The 21,753-nt window shown below is 39.1% G+C and overlaps 1 protein-coding gene across 1 annotated transcript; it reads left to right on the forward strand.

Moving 5' to 3' along the window:
* The first annotated feature begins 1,791 nt into the window (after positions 1-1,791).
* Positions 1,792-20,935, forward strand: DCT (dopachrome tautomerase). Its single transcript, XM_088136622.1, has 8 exons — positions 1,792-2,104; positions 7,832-8,131; positions 9,607-9,707; positions 13,648-13,814; positions 15,686-15,865; positions 15,968-16,103; positions 18,547-18,748; positions 19,748-20,935. The coding sequence occupies exons 1-8, from the start codon at positions 1,792-1,794 to the stop codon at positions 19,927-19,929; spliced, it is 1,581 nt and encodes a 526-aa protein (XP_087992748.1). The 3' UTR covers positions 19,930-20,935.
* The last annotated feature ends 818 nt before the right edge of the window (positions 20,936-21,753 follow it).

Genomic DNA, 21,753 nt, shown 5'->3' on the forward strand with positions numbered 1-21,753 from the left:
AAAAAAACTAAAGATGTAAAAGAAAAAGAGTAGCAGAAAAGAAAGAAAAAAGATATAAAGAAGTGGCTTCCGATCTTCTTTACAATAATTATAAGTACAATTATAAATTGACCTCTCTCTAAAGTTACATCGCAACTCTCTTCTTTCTATAATCTCTCCTAATCATCAAAACCATAAATCATTTTTTTCTTTTTTATGCAAAAAGTCCATAGGGGGTTTCCCGTCTCTGCCGTCTTGACTTTCTTGACTTCCCCCTGCAGATGCTGTGAAAGATTTGTTGTCTGGTACACATTACATGTAATCAGGAGGACAATCAAAAGCAAGGGAAGGGAAAATGAAAATCTCAAACAATTAATTAAAACAAACTAACATAACTGAAAAGAATACCCACATATGTACACTCTAACAGTAACAACTATAGTTATAGTACAGAACTTTATAAACCTTCTAGAGAATTTTGAAGGTAAATCGGAAAAGAGGAGAACGTTCTTCTGATCATTTGCCCAAGGCAATTGGATCAAAAGATTAAGAAGGCAAGAGAGCAATCACTGAAAATAAGTTTGGCCCAAATATGTAAACAAGCATGAGGTTTTAGAGAAGCTGGTCCTGGTTCCCGGTGCACTAATGAATTGGAAGACCTCTTAGGAACTTGGACCATGACTCATAGATGGTTCTGCTTCTAGAAGGCTTGAATCTTTATAATTACCAGTCTGTGAGCCATCTAACAGGTGGTTGATCATCTTTGCTTTAAAAAGTATTTATTTTATAGTAGTAGGTATACAGTTACCATCTTAGATGCTAGGCAAACACAGAATTGTATTAATAAACTGATGAGCCTGGTCAGTAAAATTTCTTATTTGCTCTCTCTAAACAACAGAAAATGTTCCTCCCAAATATTTAAAATTTGCTGAATGTGGATGCTCTTAGTCTTCCAGTGATAAGTACAATCTGCAAGCCTCTAAGTGAAGATCACTTTCTTTGTTGGGACATGACTGATGATGAACCTTTCCTCTTTACATCACTGTATGAGACACATCATAAAAATGGAGATTCATTTTTAAACACTGTAAGAGTCTTGGTATCATAGCTAGAAAACAGGTGGCAGAAAATGTCATTTGAATATAACCTGAATGTAGATATCAGCTCACTATGAAGGCTACAACATGGTAATGTGTATTGTCTTCTGCCATGTGGTAGCTCGTGATCCTTTAAAGTTTTCAGAGTGAATTACAATATTCAACTATAGTTGCTGTGGAGGTCCATAATTTTGCAATCTCTTACAAAGCTCTCAAAGAAACTTGCACCCCTCAGCCCACAGCATGAAGTCTGAGGTCGTGGTCTCATAAAGCACTGAGCAGAAGAAAAGATAAAGCAATGGGAATCAAAGACGTTTTGTCTCCCTCGTCCAGGGCTTCTCCCCCAGCATTCCATGGGTTTCTTTTTGCTTGTAATGTCATGTGCTAATCATAAGGGTTTTCAAAAAGCTAATCCTTCTAATTAGGGTTTACTGACCCCCAAATATAAAATCTCCAGCTACGGCCTCTTGGCAAACAACAAAGAGCTAAACTGTTTGCCTATTAACCACATTCAGTCCTGGTAATCTTGGATTAAGCAAAGACCCCTGAAGGTTAACCTAGTTGCAGTGAGGAGGAAAAATTGCTTCTCGGGTCAGTTCGAATGGGGCTTGCTCATCCAGCTGGAGATGGCTAATGATAATCTTTTCACTGTATCCTGCATTTAGAACCACAGGCTGAGCAGCAGAGTTTTGGAAGCTCTGGGAATTAGATCTTGATGGCCTTCCTGCTGCAAGATGGGAGGCTGCTTTGCCTGATGTTCTTAGCCTATCTGAGCCTTTTTGGGCTTCCAGGGACAAAGGCCCAATTCCCACGAGTGTGTATGACTGTGGAAAAGTTGCAATCCAGGGAGTGCTGCCCAGCTTTGGGGTCGAATCCAAACAATATGTGTGGCTCACAGGAAGGCAGGGGCACCTGTCAGGAGGTGCAAGTAGACAGCAGGCCCTGGAGTGGGCCCTACACTCTCCGTAATGTGGATGATCGGGAACGATGGCCCCTGAAGTTCTTCAACAGAAGTTGCCAATGCACAGGTGAGAAAAAAAGGGAAGGGAAGTTCTCCAGATGTTTTACGATTGAAGTGGACCTGATGCTAGCAGGGAATTTTAGGGTTGTAGTTCTGGTATCTCTGAAGTATTGCTAGGCTGGTCACTGTTCTCCATGACAAGATCTACAAAGGATCTTGGTGTCCTCTTTACTTGATGCTGCTGTTCAAACTTCCCAGGTTTGAAGCTCATATAGGTAAGCTTTATACTTCGAATGAGCATTCTGAATATCTCTGATAAGCATTAACAACTGGCTTGGGTATTATTTTTTTCCTGTTTGTTCATGTTCTGAAAATGCCAGTAAGGATGCAACATGAAAATGGCTTGCATTGTCCATTTTAATAATGTGATCAGGCCTGAGTAGGCATGTTCATTGGATGACAGCATTTGAGAGTTTTTTCTTTTAGGCAATTCTGTGGATAGGAGAGGTGTGCATTTTGGGTGGAGGGAGCAAGAGGTGCACTTTGCCTCTGAGTGACATGTGAGGAGACACACTCCAAGGAATGGTGGCGACAAAAACTGAAAATGATTTCATTTACATTTAATTTTAATTCATTACATTTAATGTTAATATGATTACTTTCTAGTTAGGTATTTAACAATTCCCCTCTTTTGTCACATTAAAAATTACAATGCAGTCACAACTTTTGGAAGTCTCTGAGGGCCACATCCAAGGTTCTGGTGATACACTTTTAATGCACAGTATGGTCAAAAGGTTGCAGACTACAACCAGCTACTTCAGAACTTTAACACTTCTACTCACCAAATAGCTAGAACTGTTTTCTTTTGTCATTCTTTTCATTGTGGACTATTCTTTTATATCAAAGGCAACATCCTTCTGAGATTCATTAAAAAATATGGAGAGTTTCAGTGGAGGCCCAGATTTTTTGTAGAACGGGAGAAGTTGTACTGATGCTTGAAGCCCCTATTCTAAGTTGCTAGTGTGAGCCCCGACTCATATGCAGATTGTCAGTGGTTGGAGAAGACTTCATTTTTTTCAGCTGATATGTTTTTCTCTATCTGCTCTTTTCTCTACCTGTAACTATCTTTAGCTACATGTCTCTGCTAATTGTACACTTTGAAAAGAAAAGGAATGCTTGTCTTTCCTAGCACAAGGTGTTTAAGCCAGAGTGAGAAAATATGTATTTCAGAGTACCTCAGTACTGTATTATTCATGGCGCCATCTTTTGTATTTGTATTTATATTTAATTGTGTTTATTTTTGCTAAGCCAATTGGTTTTCTGATTTAACAATTGATTCAAAATTTTTAAACATACCATAGATGTTTTAATCTTTTTCTTAGTAGGATATGAGCCACTGAGAGTCATGTTCAGCTTGGGGATGGTGTGACAATTCCTGTGTTTAGGGTTTTTATTACACAAAGGATTATATTCAATAGGATTCTTCCCATAGGTGTCTGAAGGGAGGGCCAAGGGGTGAAAACAGTGTTACGTTATTGCAACACAAGCTCTGCCACTTTTGTATGTCTATCATGATGTCACACACACATACAAAAGGTGCAGAGCTTGTGTCGTGCTGTTGTGATGTTACTTTTGTCATTGTGATGAAAACCTCAAATCCTGCAGACGCTGCTGGTTCTTCCTGTACAAATGCAGGTTTCTATCTCTTATTGTCCCACACAGATAACTAAGACCACCTTATGTTCTTCTTTGTCACTATTAGAAAACCTGTTGGAAAACCTATTCTATCTTACCTCCTATTATCTAAGGCTAAGCTACTGTTTCCTATTTTATGAGGTTCTTTTAACATTTTGCTTTCTAACTTCTGTTTCCTAGTGCTTCTATATTCTATTGTCTGTAAACTTTCCTTATTCTTGCTCTTGTTTGCTACTTCTACCTTGTTCTTCATGATTTCTCTGTAGCCTATCATTTTATCAACTTTCTTATTATTTTTGTACTGGTCCTGTGATTTCTCTACTATGTCCTCTATCCTGTATCTTCTATACTAGATTTTTATTCTGTTTTTTTTTCCTCCTCCATCCTATACTTTTCAGCTTACTCCACCCCAATGTCCCCTTGGTCATGCCTAGACAAAGTCATTTCAGTGTCCAGGAAGGCTGGATTGTCCCTCTCAAGAGCTGTGCTTGGTAGTTGACCTTGACTGTGTCCTGCTTCATTGCCATGGCTTGGCCTGCTGCTAGTTGGAGGATATGGTGGTTTGGGGATCCTTGCTGCTCCTTTGCTTTTGGGCTATCTGGTAATGGTTGCCAGTGCTCTGTTATGCCAGCTTCTCTAGGCTTTGGTGCAGCCTTGACAGGCTGAGATGCCAATGCCTCAGGCCTCCTTAAATTCAGCATGCCTCCTGGGACTATTGGCTTCTTCTGTGGTTGCTCGCTTCACTGAGGCCACTGGCTTTGATTTTCTGGTCCAGCCTTCAACATCCCTTGCTGTCACCCATCGATTGCCAGCTCTGATCTCCCAGTCTGGCCTCCAACATTCTCTGTTGCCGCCAATCCATCACCAGCTCCAGTCTTCCACTTGGCTTCTGATGCCCATGCCCCTGGCCTTTGTGCTGCTGTGTCTCTGTCTGTAGGTAACTCTGATGTCTGGTCTCCATGTTGAGGCTGTCAGCTGGGTTGCGGTCTGTTGCTGCTGGCTTCTTCTCCCATCTCCTTTTTGGGACTTCTGCTGTCCTTATTACAGAGATACAGCTGCTTTCTGCCACGTGGGCCAGATCAAAGAAGCAAGAACCACACAGGGAGATATCTTTAATGCTCAACTGCACTAAATACAGGATCTTAGAAACTGGAAGAGGAATTTCCCAGCCTCATTTACTGTATAGTGAGCTCATTCGAGAGGCATCTCTGATGCTTCTTTCTATCTGGGCTAAGTTGTCATTTATGAGATAAGCTGTCAACTGACTCGCCCAATCTCTATTTTTTTCCTATTTCCTATTTTATTGTTAAAAAAATGAAATGCAGAAGAGAATAAGAAAAAGAATTAGAGAAAACGAAATGATAACTTACTAAATACGAATTAAAAGCATTGTGAAAAGCTTTTCTAATAACATATCCTCCCCTTCACTTCTGTTTGTGTCCCTAAACACTAACTGCAAATTAGATATCTGCTCTTTATATTAAACATTAAAGATTGTTGCTGGTTTCTGTTTAAGCCCTTGAAAACATATTCCAAATGTCTAAATATTATGATATGTACTGTCAATTTTGCCACTGCAGCATATTTTCCAATTTTAGTCTCCCACTCTAATACTGTCAGCAAGGTTTCGCTTTTCCAGCATTGTGCCAAGTTTGTTCTTGCAGCTGTCAACATATATCTTAGTAAATTATGGAATTTTTCATTTATGCTTTCTGGAATTATGTCTAGTAAAAAATATCTGGATTTCAGTTCAAATTTCATTTTTAAGATTTTTTGGAATATTTTGATATAATTCTTTCTAGTACTTTTGAGCTTCTTTACATAACTACCATATGTGATAGAGTCTTTGTTGCGGCATTTCCAACATTTGTGATTATATGTCTTATCTATTTTGGCAATCGTTGACAGAGTTATGTTCCATCTGTAAAACATTTTATACCAATTTTCCTTTGAATTATAATTGGAGTAAATTTTATTGACTTTTTCTCATAACTCTTCTCATTGGTCCACTGTAATTGCTTCTTTAAAATTTTGCATTCATTTTAGCATGTAATTTTTTATTTGTTCTGTCTCTGTATCGTATTTCATTATGCACTGTCTCTTAATTGTTAATGTCTGCTATCCTTTCCATTCCTTTCCCAGAGTCCTCACAAACTCACACAAGAACTTTACCAAAAAGGAGGGGCAAAAGAGGGGCACAGGTATTTTCCTGGCCATGTATCTTTCTTTCAACACAGGGAGATGCTTTTCTCCATTTGGGAGCATCATATGCCCCCCTCCAAATATTGTTGGGCTCCAACACCATCACTCATCATGGCCAACCTTGAAGGATTATGGGAACTGCAATCCAACAATATTTAGAGGAACATGGCCCACCCTTGTTTTAAACCACACCCACCCCTTTCGTGGCCTAGCAGTCAAATATAGTGTCCCAGTAAGGGGAGACTGTAAACCTGTTTTTTGCTTGAAGCTTGGAGCTGTGAATTACCAGAACTGCAGCAGTAAGGGTCTTGAGTTTAATGTCCCACAGGTTGTACACATCTAGTGTAGACTTCCTTAACTGCAATCATGAGCAAACATGAACAGTGTTTTATATGCTTACAACCCTAGTTGTTGCCATTAATTCCATGCTAAAGGCAGTGTGTATATGGAAGTCTTGAACTGCATTATTGTACATTGTGGACCTTCTACCACTTAAGTCTTCCGTTTTGTAAATCAGGGGTAATTAAATCAGAAAGTCTGACCTATTCTTGTTTTCTTCTGTTAATACTTCTTGTAAATGATTATTGTTTGAATGTATTGTAGTAAGTCGGCTGGTTTAGAATAGAGGTCATGGATGCAATTACAAGCAATTACCAGTCATTATTGCTGTTAGACAGCTAATTCCATAATACATTGTTTCTGAATGCAGTAAGTTCCCAGGCATGCAGGCTGTGAAGCACTAATGGGATTCTTCTTCCCAGGGCCATTTCTTTTTCTGAAAGTAGATTTCATGGAAGAGGGTTCTCATAGAGGTAATCAAAAGAACAACGGAAAGGCCATCAATGTTGCAGCACTTTATCAAACTCTTCTATTCCTCTTTACTATGTCTTTATGGATCAGTTTGCTAACATAGCTAATGCCAGAAAAACTAATAAGAATTATATGTGAACAAGGTCAGAATTCCCCGTGCTGGGAATTCTGAGGCTTACAGCCCCAATGTTTCTGGATAATGGGAATATACACCACATTTAAGATGTTCCTGTCCTGTGTTCCTGCTGGCTTGGCTCTAACAGGGCTTAGGAAAATCCTGGCTGGACTGAAACATTGGCAACAGCTTGCAAAATACTCAGTCTGGACTGTAGGCTTCCACGTCATCCCTTGGACAATTCCCTTGCTTCTGTGCCCTCCCACCTTTCTCTCCTGGAAAGTAATGGCCAATCACTTTCCTTTCTGTGAATAGATCCTATATACATACATACATGTGTATATGTGTTTATATATACACACACACCCACACAAGTTAAATTTATATTTACAAGATTAAAGCATCAACATGCAGATATGTGCAGACTCAACAAGCAGCTTAGTGTTTTCTCCTATTTTCCATCATGCACTCCAATATACTTTCCCTTACCAGCACTAAGGAAATAGCACAGCGGTTAAGATCTTTGCTTAGCACAGAGAAGCTTGCTGGTGTAAAACCCAGTAGAAATGTTTTTGGCCTTTTTTAAACAAATACAATTTTTCTGGAGTACCTAGTTTTCTCCCTCTTCTTTTTTTAAAAAAAAAAAGTCCAAAGTTTTACTGTTTTACCATTTTTTCAGTCATCTGGGATAGAAGAACTCAGTTCCCAAAGAGCCCAGATATACTTTTGAGCTTGTGGACAACCAGGCCTGACTATGTCCCAAGCTGTATTGTGTTCTTAGAAAGTGTTATCAGTCAAGTCAAGAAGAATATCAGCTATATTATAATGTGAGCTTGACTTCTTCCCACAGGGTAGCGTCTAGCTTTGTAGTCACATGTTGTAATTACATGTGTTTTATGACATATGTGTTCTTTTTTTAGTGTTCTTATTCATATCCAGCAGTAGTATAAATGATGCTCTCTTTTTCTCTAGGACATTTTGCTGGCTATAACTGTGGAGACTGCAAATTTGGCTGGTCAGGGTCCAACTGTGATGAAAAGAAGCCTCTCATTGTCCGGAAGAACATCCATTCTTTGACAGATGAAGAGCGGGAGCAGTTTTTAGATGTCCTCAACCTTGCCAAGGCTACTATCCATCCTGACTATATGATTGCAACCCAGCACTGGCTGAGTCTGCTTGGTCCCAGCAGAAATGACCCACAAGTTGCAAATTGCAGCATTTATAACTACTATGTGTGGCTTCATTATTATTCAGTCAGAGATACTCTATTAGGTTGGTGCTTTCCAGTTTGGTGAGGGGTTAAATAGGTGAAAAGAGTATTGTAGGTAATATGGATGCAATTTATTTGGTTCCATATTACAATGTTAGGGAACCAATGGCCCTTTAGATCAGCTTTCTCCAATATGGGGATCTTCAGATTGTTCTTACTAGGAAATTTGGAAGTTGTAATACCAATACAACTTGAGGAACCAGACTAGGAAAAGCTCTTCTAGATGTTGGAATACAACTCCCATCACCCCCAACTATTGGCCATGTTACTTGAGTCCAGTTGCATCTGAATGGTCAAAGGTTTCTATCTGTGCTGCATTATATGGTTAATCTGTTCTCACCTTCTCCTGTTTTGGGAACAAGAGAAATAGCTTTTGCAGAACCCAATAGATTTGAAATTATAATTTAACAGCAATTTGATCTATAGAGAACAAAATGAAGATTTTCCCACATGCTGATTTCTTCAAATCAAGCTGCAACTAAAGGCACAGAAGCAGGGGGCGGGTTTAAAAAGTTGACAAATGTGATTGTGTCTCTTTTTTTTTGCTGTGCATTTTCTTGCACAACTGTGATTCCCCTAAGCTGAATCTCACTAGGAATGTCCATCCACCAGATCTTCCAAGCTTCCTTTCTTTGGTCCCTGCCTTGGACTGAAATAACGTGGAGTCTATCTGACCTCTGGCAGGCTGGAATCCATAACTAGTGAACAGAATTCAGTGAGCTTTACCAGATGTTTCTACAAAGCAAGCTTTGTTTTTCTTTAGAATACTCTTGCTGTACTGAAGTCTTTGAGATGTGAGCATCTGGCTACATTACATTGGCCAATATAAGTAATTGAGGGGTTATCTCTGGGGTACTGGAACTATGCAGAGAACTGACAGAAGACTTGCAGTGATTCCAGAGTAAGGAAATCTATAATTCCAGATTTGGTTCAAAAGAGTGTATGGACAAATTGTCAAACTATAGCCCTGTGCTTTACTCCTCTCGGCCCTTTTCTCTCTGACCAGTTGCACATGCACAGAGTTGTCACATTTCACAATTAGATGAATATGTTAAGGGCCTTGTGCAAGTGAAGAAATAAAAAAGTAGATGTGGCCCTGTCAGAAAGTAGGTAGGTTTAAAGAAAACACACTTAACCCCCCCATCTATTTTTTTCACACTAATTTTCTTGTCCCCAGCATTTTTGTCAAATCTTAAATCACCAAGATTAATTTTAATTTGTGAAAATTGGCAGCTACTGTGGAAGGTGTACAGGCAGGCAACCTTTGGGGATTAGAAGTTGTACACCTACAGTATGTTATGCAGATTTACAAGACAAAGAAAAACCAAATAGGCACAAAAATTGGAGGGAGAAAGAGCAGAAGAGGGAATGGTAGAGAGGACCCAGAGGCTATAGATTTGTTCTGCCTTTGCAGATCTAACCTATCTTTCAGAGTGTCTTTTAAACTGTAAATCTTGTTCCTCTCATCTGCTTTCAGGACCAGGCCGTCCCTTTACAGCAATAAACTTCTCCCATCAAGGCCCTGCTTTTGTTACCTGGCACAGGTATCATTTACTGCTCTTAGAAAGAGATCTGCAGGTTAGTCGTCGTCGTCATCGTCCTCCTCCTCCTCTACACGTAACTGAAAGAGGCAACTGGGGCATCTCCTAGCCTCCACAGTGCACCAGGAAGGAAGGGATTCTCATTACAGGAAATTAAAAATATGGCTCATTGCGTCTTGTCCCAGAGCCAAGACCAACCAAAGTGGAGGCAGAAAAGTGATAACTTGGTGAGAACAAAACAGAACATCATTATTATGGTAACTGACCAGAAAACTGTACAGTTATATAATAGAATTTACAAAGCTCAGATGGAATTGCATAGTAGGACCGGAAACTCTAAGTGTACTGCAGTTCATTTCAGAGGTTGCCTACATGCTCTAACATGATATATGACAGAAAGAGACTCCCTTCCTTCCTTCCTTCCTTCCTTCCTTCCTTCCTTCCTTCCTTCCTTCCTTCCTTCCATCCATCCATCCATCCATCCATCCATCCATCCATCCATAAATTTATATGGATGCCCATCTCATATACATCACTCTGGGTGGCTAACAATTACAACAGAATAAAAACACAACCAATGATTAAAAACATAAATAGTATAACACAGCATAAACTAGCAGCTGAGAATAATTGAACACCTCATAGTCAATATAACCAAAAAACAGGCTTGTCCCAGGGTTGACAGCACAGCTAAGTTTTTAATGCCTTGCAAAAAGCCAGCAGGATCAGGGCAAGTCTGATTTTGGGGGTGGACAGGAGAATGTTTCAAAGGGTGGGCACCATGGTAGAAAAGGCTGTCCTCCTGGGTCCTGCTAAATGGCCCACTCTTGCACACGGAACCTGAAGGATGCTTCTCCTGCTGGATCTAACGATCCAGATAGATAGATGGATAGACACCCATCTATATATACTTATATAGTTTTTCTATACAATCTATAATTTTATGTTTTACCACTTCTCTTAACAACTCCTCTCACCAAAGTGTTTTTCTCCCAAGAAATAATGTGAGTGTCCCCCACTTGAGAAATCTTATACAGTGGTACCTCGGGTTACGAATTTAATCCGTTCGGTGACTCTGGTTGCAACCCGATTTGTTCACAACCCGAAGCAAATTTTCCCATAAGGTTCAATGTAATTACCATTAATCTGTTCCGGCGTCCGCGGACCACGCATCAAGGGCGGAAAAACGGCTGCGGACCGTGCGGCAGGGCGGAAAAATGGCCGCGGACCACGTGGCACGAGCGGAAAAACGGCCGCGGACTGCGCGGCAGGGCGGAAAAACGGCTGCGGACCACGTGGCACGGGTGGAAAATGGCCGCGGACCATGTGGCATGGCGGAAAATGGCCGTGGATCTGGTTCATACCCTGAGGCGGAGTTCGCAAACTGAGGTAAATTTTTGTGGCCAGAGTTGGTCGCAACCCGAAAAGTTCGTAAGCAGAGGCATTCGTAACCCGAGGTACCACTGTATTTTTTATCTCTTCTCTAATCATGTGATATCCTTTCAGAGTTGTAATGTTAAGCAGTGCTGAAAATAACAAGAACTTTGGAAAGATGGGAACAAGGAAAGAGTAGCTAGATCAGTCTATTTTTTTCAAGTCTATCACTATCACAGGGTTTACCCATAGCAGCACAGTGTTATGGATTGTGCTATTTTTCAAAAAGAAAAGAACAACCACATTCCCATGTACTGATGAAATTACCTAGCCAGGTAATGAAATGTTTGCAAGAAAAGAACCAAGCTCAGAGAGCCCCAAGGACTCCACAGTTCAACCCTGAGCTACACATATTCACTTCTATTGATACTGATGATGAGATGGAGTTCTTTACTACACTTGAGTTTAGCAGATGAATTTGGGGAAGGGGCAGGACAGCCTGCTTAATTCCAAACAGCATTATTTAGTGAAAAGGACTGGTAGTTTTCAAAATATATCTCCATGATAGCATTACTGGGATGTAACACTATGTATGTATGTGTATGTATAGATATAGATATAGATGATATAGATATAGATATATATTTCAGTTAAGTGTAAATATACTACTTAAAATACTGATTTTAAAACAGGTAATAGAAAGGATGCCTACTATAGAGGAGTGTGGTTTAATGTATGTTGTGCTGTGATAGGTTCAGCTGTCAGTGAAGTCCCTACCTACATCAATAACTTGCATCTTGTAAGTTATTGCTTTGTATTAAAACAAACAAACTCCCTCCCCCCATAACTTTAACGTGATCCTGTTTGGGTTAAGTCATCAATTTAGTTTTGGAACACATCTGGACTTTTGAAGGACTCAGTCAAACTTCCATGGGATACAGTATGTATTTCCTGAGATCTTAAATGGTCAATAATTTACATTTAAATCATTATTTAGAGCAAATAATGTCTTACTAAAAAGACAACTTTGTTGCAAGTTATAGTACTATCAAAAGATTACAAGAATGGATTATACCACAAAACAGCATAATTATAAATCACTAATATTATTCTACACTAAGGCTTATAAGAATGAATATTTACAAGGTCTATCTGAGATAAACCAAAAGGTATAAGTTTTCCTTCTAGATAGCTATTTTTTAAAAATAGGTGTGTGTTTTATAGCTTTTCTAATTTGTTTACTGCATGTTTGGATAGACAGACTTGAACCAATAAAATATGAAATAGTCTGCCTTCTTCTCACATTCCCAAGCCATAAATTGTCCATCTTTCAAACCTTATTCTTGCTGCATATATTTTTGAGATAGACTGAAGTTAGTAAAAACATGTATACATTTTCCCAAGGCTGGGATTCTTATGCCCCGTCTCTTACCATCCTTTATCCTAAATCATCTCCATGACCTTCCAGTGACCCTTATATAAAAAGCACATCATGGATTTATGATGTTCACAGCAACCTGCTTTATGATGTGTTCAGCTCTGATTTTGATGATATAAGAGGTGCCCAGAGAAAGTAGTATGGGATGTTCTCTTTTTCAAGGTAATTTTCATCCTCTAGACAAAAGCTTTTGTGTGTCTTGTTTGGGAAATAGATCTATTTTTATAATCTCTTCTGGAGGCTGTCCATATCTGATTCATCAATATTCCAGTGTAAGGTTTGCAGCCCTGAATCCCAGAAAAAGCATAAGCAGCAGGTATGCCAGGGTGTGCCACGCCAACGGAAATACAAACTCAGTTTTTATAGTTTACAAGGACAAGGCAGTTTGAACTGGTTTAGCTGTAGACCCTTTCCTGAATACCCTCAAGGTGTCCTGCGTACATGTCCCTCTTGCTTTGAGCTAATGGTGTCTTCCTAGTGTGGCCGCAAAGGCAACCCCCCCTCCCCCCGCTTCTCCATGTCAGATTAAATGCTGATTATTTTGCGATAAAGAAGTGTAGTGCTATGAAAAAAAATTCAGCAGGATAAATACCCAGGGGATGCATAATGTCTCCAGGTATTCTAGACAGACTATTGGAATTCCTCTCATAGCTTACATGTGGAAGAACAACCATGTATTAGCACTAAGAAGAATCTATCTAATTTTGTTGTCACAGTCATCTTTCAAAAACTAGTACTCCAAGCAAAACTATCCTTCTGAAATGTATCTGTACTGCTTATTTTGTTGTTGTTGTTGATTGGATGATGGGGTCTATTAATGAGAGCAGACCAGCAAAAGAAAATGGGGAAAATAAACTTATTTTTAAAACACTTTCTGCTATTCTGGCTAACTATTCCGTGGCTGCTGGGTAGCTAGTCAGGATAAAATAGCATGAATCTTGCATTAAATAATAGGCATACATCAGTTGGAGATTGAAATGGTATGGAGCTTATAAATGAAATATGTAATTTTGGCAAATGAAGTCAAGAAACATTGCAAAGATATGAAGGAAATACATTAGTGATGTAAAAAGTGATAGTGATATCCTTGCAAAAAACCAGTCTAAAGATATCGGTCTATATTAGTATCTTCTCTCCATCTCTTCTCCACCCCCATATTCTTTAGCGACTGATTGGCAATGAGTCCTTTGCACTGCCATTCTGGAATTTTGCTACTGGCAAGAATGAATGTGATGTGTGCACGGATCAACTTTTTGGAGCATCAAGGCCAGATGAGCCAAATCTAATAAGTCGTAATTCAAGATTCTCAGAATGGGAGATAGTTTGCAACAGGTAACAACATTTTGAGAACAGTGAAACCCACTTTAGATGTTCAACCTGCCCATGCTAATTTCCCACCTGCCACTGCTGTTAATCATCTGTCTTTCAACTGCCTAATCAATACAGATGTTGAATTCAAATAAATATGGTTCTTACAAAACCCTCAATATTTTTAAACACCGAATAATTTCTATGATAATTTTCAATTTACTAAATAGTCTTATGGTACTTATGGTACTCTTGGTGAAGTAACATAAGAGGGTTACAAACTGAAGAAGGCAATATCTGAGACAACCCCAATTCTTTGATTGAGAAAAGGCAATTATATAACAAAAGCCTCACTTGACACATCCTTGGCTCAGGCACAGCTTTAAACTTTAGCTGGTGCCACCACTGAGGCAGCCAGGGACTTCCTTGATGTTTGAGCCACAACATCACCTGTACCTGCAAGGACGCCTCTGGACTACAAATGAGCTTCATGGGGTTTCTTAGAAAGTAAGCATGGCAGGAGCTCAGGGTGTTGTTCTGCTCAGGTGAACTGGAATGGGGTGGGATGGAAGGAGGATGGAATTATTTTAGTACATCATGCTTTATAACTGGTTATGTCTCCCATGACAGCCATTTTGTGAATGGGCAAAAGAACTGCCTGCCAGATATTTTCCAAATGTTGTACAAGTCTCCCAAAAGTTTAAAAGCATTATACCATGTTATGTGAATAAACCCCACGGCCATGTCTTCTCCACTTCTCCCCTCTTCCTCTAATACAAAGATACCGATGCATCCATTTTCAATCATCTCTGGTTTGCTCTTATGCCCTATCCTTAATTGTGGCTAATCTTTATCCTACTTTACAGAAACAAGTCAGGATTGAAATAATGGTTTGAAGTTGGCATGTTTACACTAAATTATGGGAGGGGAAGCCATTCATTCCCCGAGGCTTGCTTTTCCTCAGGACCTCCATGCTACTGATGCCAAAAGTGAACAGCATTAAAGTAAACATTGTTAGGGCCCAAGCACCTTGTGTAGCTATTCAGTTAATGCCAATAATCTGATTTCTTCCTGCAGCAGTATAGCCATTTTAAGAAGTAGCATTATATTTTGTTTTACTTCAGCATTTGTTGAAACTGATATTCTATAGCAGTGTTTCTTAAAGTATGCTCCAAGGACCCCCAAGACCCTCTTAGGGGTCTGTAAAATCAAATTTATTTGCCAGATATTGAAGATATTTGCAAAAATTTAAAGCAATGTCACTCTTCTCATTTTTATTTGTTAAAAAATATAGGGAGTTTTCATGAAAAATATTTATGTTAGTATCTAATGGGTTTAATATTTTTATTTTTACATGATTCAATAAATATTCTACAAAAGCATCAGTTTTAATTTTTTAATACACTAAATATTAATAAATATAGCCCACACAAACAAAACCTCTTTTGGGGTCCTCCATAATTTTTAAAAGTGAGAAGGGGCTCTAAGAGCAAAAACTTAAAGAAACCCTGTTCTGTACAGTAATATCTTCTAGTTTTACCTAGGGTGGCTGTTGTTATCCTATAAACAATGCTTAGTTGTAACCCTGACCTTGCTCTGTGTTGTACTTCAGCTTTCATCAGCTTCAACAGCATACTATAACTGTTACCTAAGCTTACTGAGGATGATGGTAATTGTAATCCAACACATGCCAAATCTGATATAGAGTGATTATTACCAAATATCTTACAGTATGGATTATTAAAATTCTGTTAACTTTTAAAAAATCAATGTGCTATTAATTATTCAGGTAACTAATTAAAGGTTTAATTCTTTTCCATGGTATAAGTCAGGAAACAAAATTTGTCAGATGATCAGATCTAACTCTTCCTATCTGTCTTATTTTAAACCTTAAGTTTGAATGATTATAATCGTCTGGTCACGCTGTGTAATGGAAGCAATGAGGGGCCTCTGCAGAGGCGCCCTTTTAGCGAAGCTGGTGATAAGCTGCCAACCGTGGAGGACATTCAGAAGTGTCTCTCTCTTCAGGACTTTGATAACCCTCCTTTCTTTTGGAATTCTAGCTTCAGTTTCAGGTGAGTCCTTTGAATTTAAAAGGGGTTTTACTTGGCAATAGCAGTTTACTTCAGGCAGAGGTGGCTAGATGTAATACGCTGGTTTACTTGCCTTTGCCACAGGAATGCATTGGAAGGCTTTGATAAATCAGATGGAAACTTTGAGCCACCAGTCATAGGTCTCCATAACTTGGCTCACTCCATTTTGAATGGAACAGGTGCTTTCCCCCATTCTGCAGCAAATGATCCTATTTTTGTGGTATGTCCTTTTGCTTTTGATTTCCATAAACTTTTAGAATTAAATATGTCTCTATACGAACTTTTTCCCACAGGTCCAGCACCTGATTTATGCACAAAATGGAAATAATACCTTTACTGATTAGTGTTTCTGACCCCTGTTGACTGCTATGCTTTTAGCTAGGAATAGCACAGGCAGGAGTAGCTGCAGGGTATGGTCAAAAAATGTTAAGATGTCAGCCGCAACAGTGTAATAGACTTTCAGACTTTTTAAAATGAGTGTCGCAGACGGAACACAAATAAAAAACAGCCGCTATCTTGACATTATTTTACTGTACCCTATGTACTCCTTTGAGCAGAGATCAAAGGGACACAGAGCAGAATAAAGTTTGCATATGCTATTATGCATTAGCATATGCAAATTTAATTTAAATAGAACCATATATGTGTATAGGGTTTTATTTAAATTTCATAGGAAGCAAATCAGCCAATTAATTTCTTTTGCAAACCACTCAAAATAAAATAAATTATTCAGTTACTTTTCAGTTTTCTACACCATGTTGTTCTTGTGGCTGTTGTTGCTATTATTATTAGTTAATATATTTAATTTATTCTATGCTGAATCCTGAAGCATCCAGAAATGGTTTATAATTAAATCAGGTTATCAGTTGCCCCAAATTAGTTACAATGAGTTTGTAATGGCAGACAGAAGGTATAAGAAAGTTAAAGAAAAAGACCCAGTAGTAATATTTTTTAATCACTTATCTCGTGTATGTACCTCACAGGTTTTGGTTCAGGGGCAGAGATTGAAAGCAAAGTTTCAAACATTTGGGAAACCACTAACCCCCCACATTTGACAGGTCAGGAGCCAAGAGTGAATTGTGTAAGGGATGGTATTTCCAACTGATTTCCAAATGTGTACCCAAATTCTGCTCCCAGATAGAATATAGATAATTAGTATTATGAATATTCCAGTTTCTTGCAATAGACAGAATGTCTTATGAAGAGACAGTAAAATCTGGTTCATTGTAATTTTTATTATTTTAAAATGTGAAGTTCATTATGCTGTTCTGAAGACAAGACATTACATGCCTTATTATTAAAAGCAGCTGGAAAGAAAATCATATTCTGCAAGGATAGTGTATGGGCAAGCTGGTGTGATTTACTTCAAAGGTCCTTTGCATTCTGAGGGCTAAAGACATTGCGGGAGGAGAGCTGTGTTAGTCTGTGGTGGCAAAAAATCGGAAGGGATCTTTTCCAACCAACACATTTCATTAAAAAGCATGAAGCTGCAGCTCATAAAAACTTAAACTTTTTAAAATAACATTTGTTAGTTGGAAAAAGTGCTACCAGACTCCTTCTGATTTTCTGTGAGCCCCCTCTGCTGGTTAAATTAAAATTTGATCCCTGCAGCCATTAGTACAGTAATCAAAATAGGAAGGACTTGAACATTCACTCTTAGTAAATTTCAGTAAGTGCCAACTGTTCACAGGGAGATTCCTCCACAGTAGGTTTGAAACAGTGGTTTGATGTCTGAAGCAAAGCGTTCTCTGAGCCCAGATGTAATAAACAATCTTAACAATAATGAAGAAGAAAACCTGTACTATTCACTTCAAATGGAGAGCCTTTCAGAAATTTGTCCTGTGGTAATCTCTCTTCATAAGCATTTAGGACTGTCTCTTGAATTCAGAACATCTGGAAGCTTACATTCATGTTATAGGAAGACTGTGTTTTAAAGACCTTTGTGTGACTGGTGAGCCAAGAATCCAGTATTACATTTGTCAAAAATGTGCGGATGGGTCTCTCACACAAAGGTTTCTTCAATTCACGAAAAAGTTCCCTGAAGTCTGTTAGCTTGCACTAAAATTGCTATTAGAGCAGAGCCTATAGCCGGGGGCGAACAATTCTGACTGTTCCTGAACTCATCCCCAACACTGAGGCTTAAGTTCAGTGGTGACCTTCCAAACACCAGGAGCCCAATTTCCCACCAATTTGCAGCAGGAACCTAAAGGAAATGGATGAGTGAAGCCTCTGATGGGTTTAATGCATTTTAGTATTGAAGGATTCTTTCATGGACCTCCTGTGCCTCTCTCTCAGAAGAGAAAAAAATGACTGAAAATCTTATTTCTATGGTCTGTAGTTCTGTTTTTCCCCAAAGGAACGTGTGGCCCCTGGCTATAAATAAAGTACCCTTGAGGTTTAGAACCTGAAGCACAGTCCAGTTTGCAGATGCCTAGAAGAGAATATGGGCTAGCTGAACCTTTCATAGAATAGGAATGAATAACTCTACCATTTTTGTTATGCGTCATCTTTCATTCTTCGGGATAGAGTAGCACTTGAGTACTGTAGACAATGGCACATGGTGAATGTGGATAGGCAGAAGATAGTTATGGGTAGTAGTTTGCTTTCATTACATTTGCATGCCCGTATGAAGAATTTAAGATCAATGTCAATTGGAATTACAGGTCCTTCATTCTTTTACTGATGCTATTTTTGATGCGTGGATGAAACGGTTTAACCCATCTGACAGTGCCTGGCCCCAGGAGCTGGCACCCATTGGTCACAACCAGATGTTTAACATGGTGCCCTTCTTCCCTCCTGTTACCAATAAGGACATGTTTATAACTGCTGAGCAACTTGGCTATAGCTATGACATTGATCTGCCAGGTAATATTATTTCTTTCTGAATTACAGTGTTGATTACACAATAGCTAGGCACTGTGTACTGTAGTTGCTGCAGGATCCTTGTAGTTGATGCCAAGGGATTAGCCTGCAGCTTTTAAAGGTGTAGCTATTCTCACAGCAACCTTTTGAGCCAGATCAGCGTGAGAGAGCTTTAAATCCAGGTGAGAATTGGAACCCTGCTACCCCTGGTTTTTTATACTCTCCACTATCCATAATAATTGCCATCATTGGTTGTACTTCTCCCCATTTCAGTGCATCTAGGTTACCTCTTCACTTCACTTCTATACATCTCTGAGAGATCTCTGAGAGAAGAGTTGGTTTTTAAATACAAACATATACAGTGGTACCTCGGTTCACGAACTTAATTCGTTCCACGACTCTGGTCGCGAACCGAATTGGTCGTGAACTGAATCAAATTTTCCCATAAGGTTCAATGTAAATACGTTTAATCCGTTCTGACCCCTATGAATGTGGTCGCCAACTGATTCTGGTTGCCAACCGAATCAAATATTCTCATAAGGTTCAATGTAAATACGGTTAACCCGTTCTGAACCATATGTTTTTTTTTTTTAAACCACAAAAATATGAAACAAAGTACAGTACAGTACAGTACAGTATGAAGAGAGAGAATGCTAACCTTGCTTGAGGTGACTTCTGGCGTGGAGGAGGGAGAGTCCCCCTCCCTACAGGAAGCCACGACCACATGTCACAGCAGGGAAAATGGCCGCGGATCCTGTTTGTCACCCGATGCGGAGTTTGCGAACGGAAGCAAAATTTTGCGAACAGTGCTGTTCGTGAACCGAATTGTTTGTGAACAGAAGCATTCGTGAACCGAGGTATTACTGTATTCCTGTTTTTAAGGAGCTGTGGAAGGGTTCAGAAGGACCTAATGTTTATCATGCCTTTTTAAAAAAAAAAATTTGATGAGTGGTGTATAACTACAATGTTGTTATACCTCACAATGTTTCTCTTGTTTTTCAGGGTCTGCTGAAGAATCCCTGGCTTGGGCTCTGATGGTAGGATCCACTGTTGGGGGAACTCTCATAGTTTTGATTGTGCTGGTCCTTCTGCTTATCCTCTTCCGGCACAAGAAACACCAGAAAGGCTTTGAGCCACTAATAAATGCACAGTTCAGTGTAAAACAGTACACTGATGAGCCATAGCAGTGAAGCACTGTTTCATGGTATCTCTCCTCATTCCTCATTAGACCTCCAGTTCATTTATTTAGAGCAATGCTTCTCAACCTTGGCGTGGCTTTAAGATGCGTGGACTTCAACTCCCAGAATTCGTCATCTTAAAGCCGCCAAGGTTAAGAAACACTGATTTAGCGCATACTTGCTCCCACATTATAAAATTATGTGCTCAGCTGTATAGGAAGGAATCCTCCAAGCACATGCAAATCTTTGTGGAAGGTATTTACCCATCATTATATTCCTTTTGAGAAATTAGCTCAGCACAAGTTCCCTAAAAATTGCAGGTGGACAAGACCAAAGTCATGAACTTGAGATGGGTGGCCATATATATTGAAATAATGGATAGATAGATAGATAGATAGATAGATAGATAGATAGATAGATAGATAGATAGATAGATAAGGGTCACAAAGAGAGACATAAGATTGATTGTACACCAAAGCTCTAAGGATATATAACACTTTACCTCACCATTATCTAGGAGTGCTAATCACAGAGGTGTTCAAATTTGATTGCATACCTGCTTACTGTTTCTGCTGTCATATTATGTATTTACTGCATTGTGTTATAAAGAACCTGCCTATAACTGCTTCTGTAAGAAAAATGGTCAGTATTGCTCCCTTCATCTATATTCTCTTGAGTCTACGCATTCATTCTGTACTGTTTGACCAACTGTGTAATGTTCTGCAGCCACCAGTGCTAAACCAGAGATCCATGTCTTCTACTGTGAAGGCTGATGTATGTTGATGCTCATTCATTAAAAGGTACTGTGTTATCCACCTTGATAAATCAATAACCAGCTGAAGGCTCTAAGAGAGGCTGGATTCAGCTGTCAATCCAGTATGACAGTATGTCAGAAGACTGAAGAATTGTAGGTGAGGAGGAATGCAACCCTACTTAGTTGGCTTAGCTAAAGAAACTGCAAAGCGTCTTCTGTGGTTAGTTTTCAGTGACAGGTGGATTGGACATTCTGGCTTGTTTCCCTCATAAAAACCAGTCAGCAATTGTGATTTGTTCTTGGCTTCTGATTTGTCTGGTTAAGCTTTAATCCCAGTTTGCACATATCTGAAAACCTTCGATGTGGACCCTTCAAAATTGCTACAGTATTGTATGTTGCATGTGACAGAAGAGGGAAATTAATTAGTAACAATATTTAAATATTAACAGAACAATTTAATGGGAAGTAATCATATTAATACCAATGAATGAATTTTGATTTAATTTTAATTATATTACCTGAAATCATACTTCAGTCACATTTCATTTTTGTCCTGTCCCTTTCTTATCCAAGGCACTGACATTTTGGAAAATGGCCACTGGCATTTCCTTCAAAGGCCAAATGCAGCCCTTGTGTTGCCTGAAAAAGCTTGGTCACTGCTGTGGATACAAAAAATCAAGCCACTACGAGGCCCCAGACACCACTAGTGTGCTTGTGGGAAGACTTCTTGATCAGTGTTTCTCAATCTCAGCAACTTCAAGACGTGTGGACTTCAGCTTCCAGAATTCTTCAGCCAGCATACTGGCTGGGGAACTCTGGGAGTTGAAGTCCATACATCTTAAAGTTGCTGAGATTGATATGAACTGTTCTAGATAAGGAATGCCTGAACAGGTGGAGGGAAATATTTAGTTCCTTCTCCATTCTTTTTTTTTAATAATAACTTTATTAAATTTTAAAAACAGAAAGATAAAAACTAACAAGAACTAATACTCAAGAAAAAGAGTAGAAGAAAAGAAAGAATGAAGAGAAAGGAGAACAGAAATGCAGAAAGATAAAGAAAAAAGAAGAAAGAAACA

The sequence above is a fragment of the Python bivittatus genome, unplaced genomic scaffold (assembly GCF_059951505.1).
Source record: "Python bivittatus isolate LINGU-HERP-01145 unplaced genomic scaffold, Pbiv_v1 ctg000060_np1212, whole genome shotgun sequence".
Taxonomy (NCBI): domain Eukaryota; kingdom Metazoa; phylum Chordata; class Lepidosauria; order Squamata; family Pythonidae; genus Python; species Python bivittatus.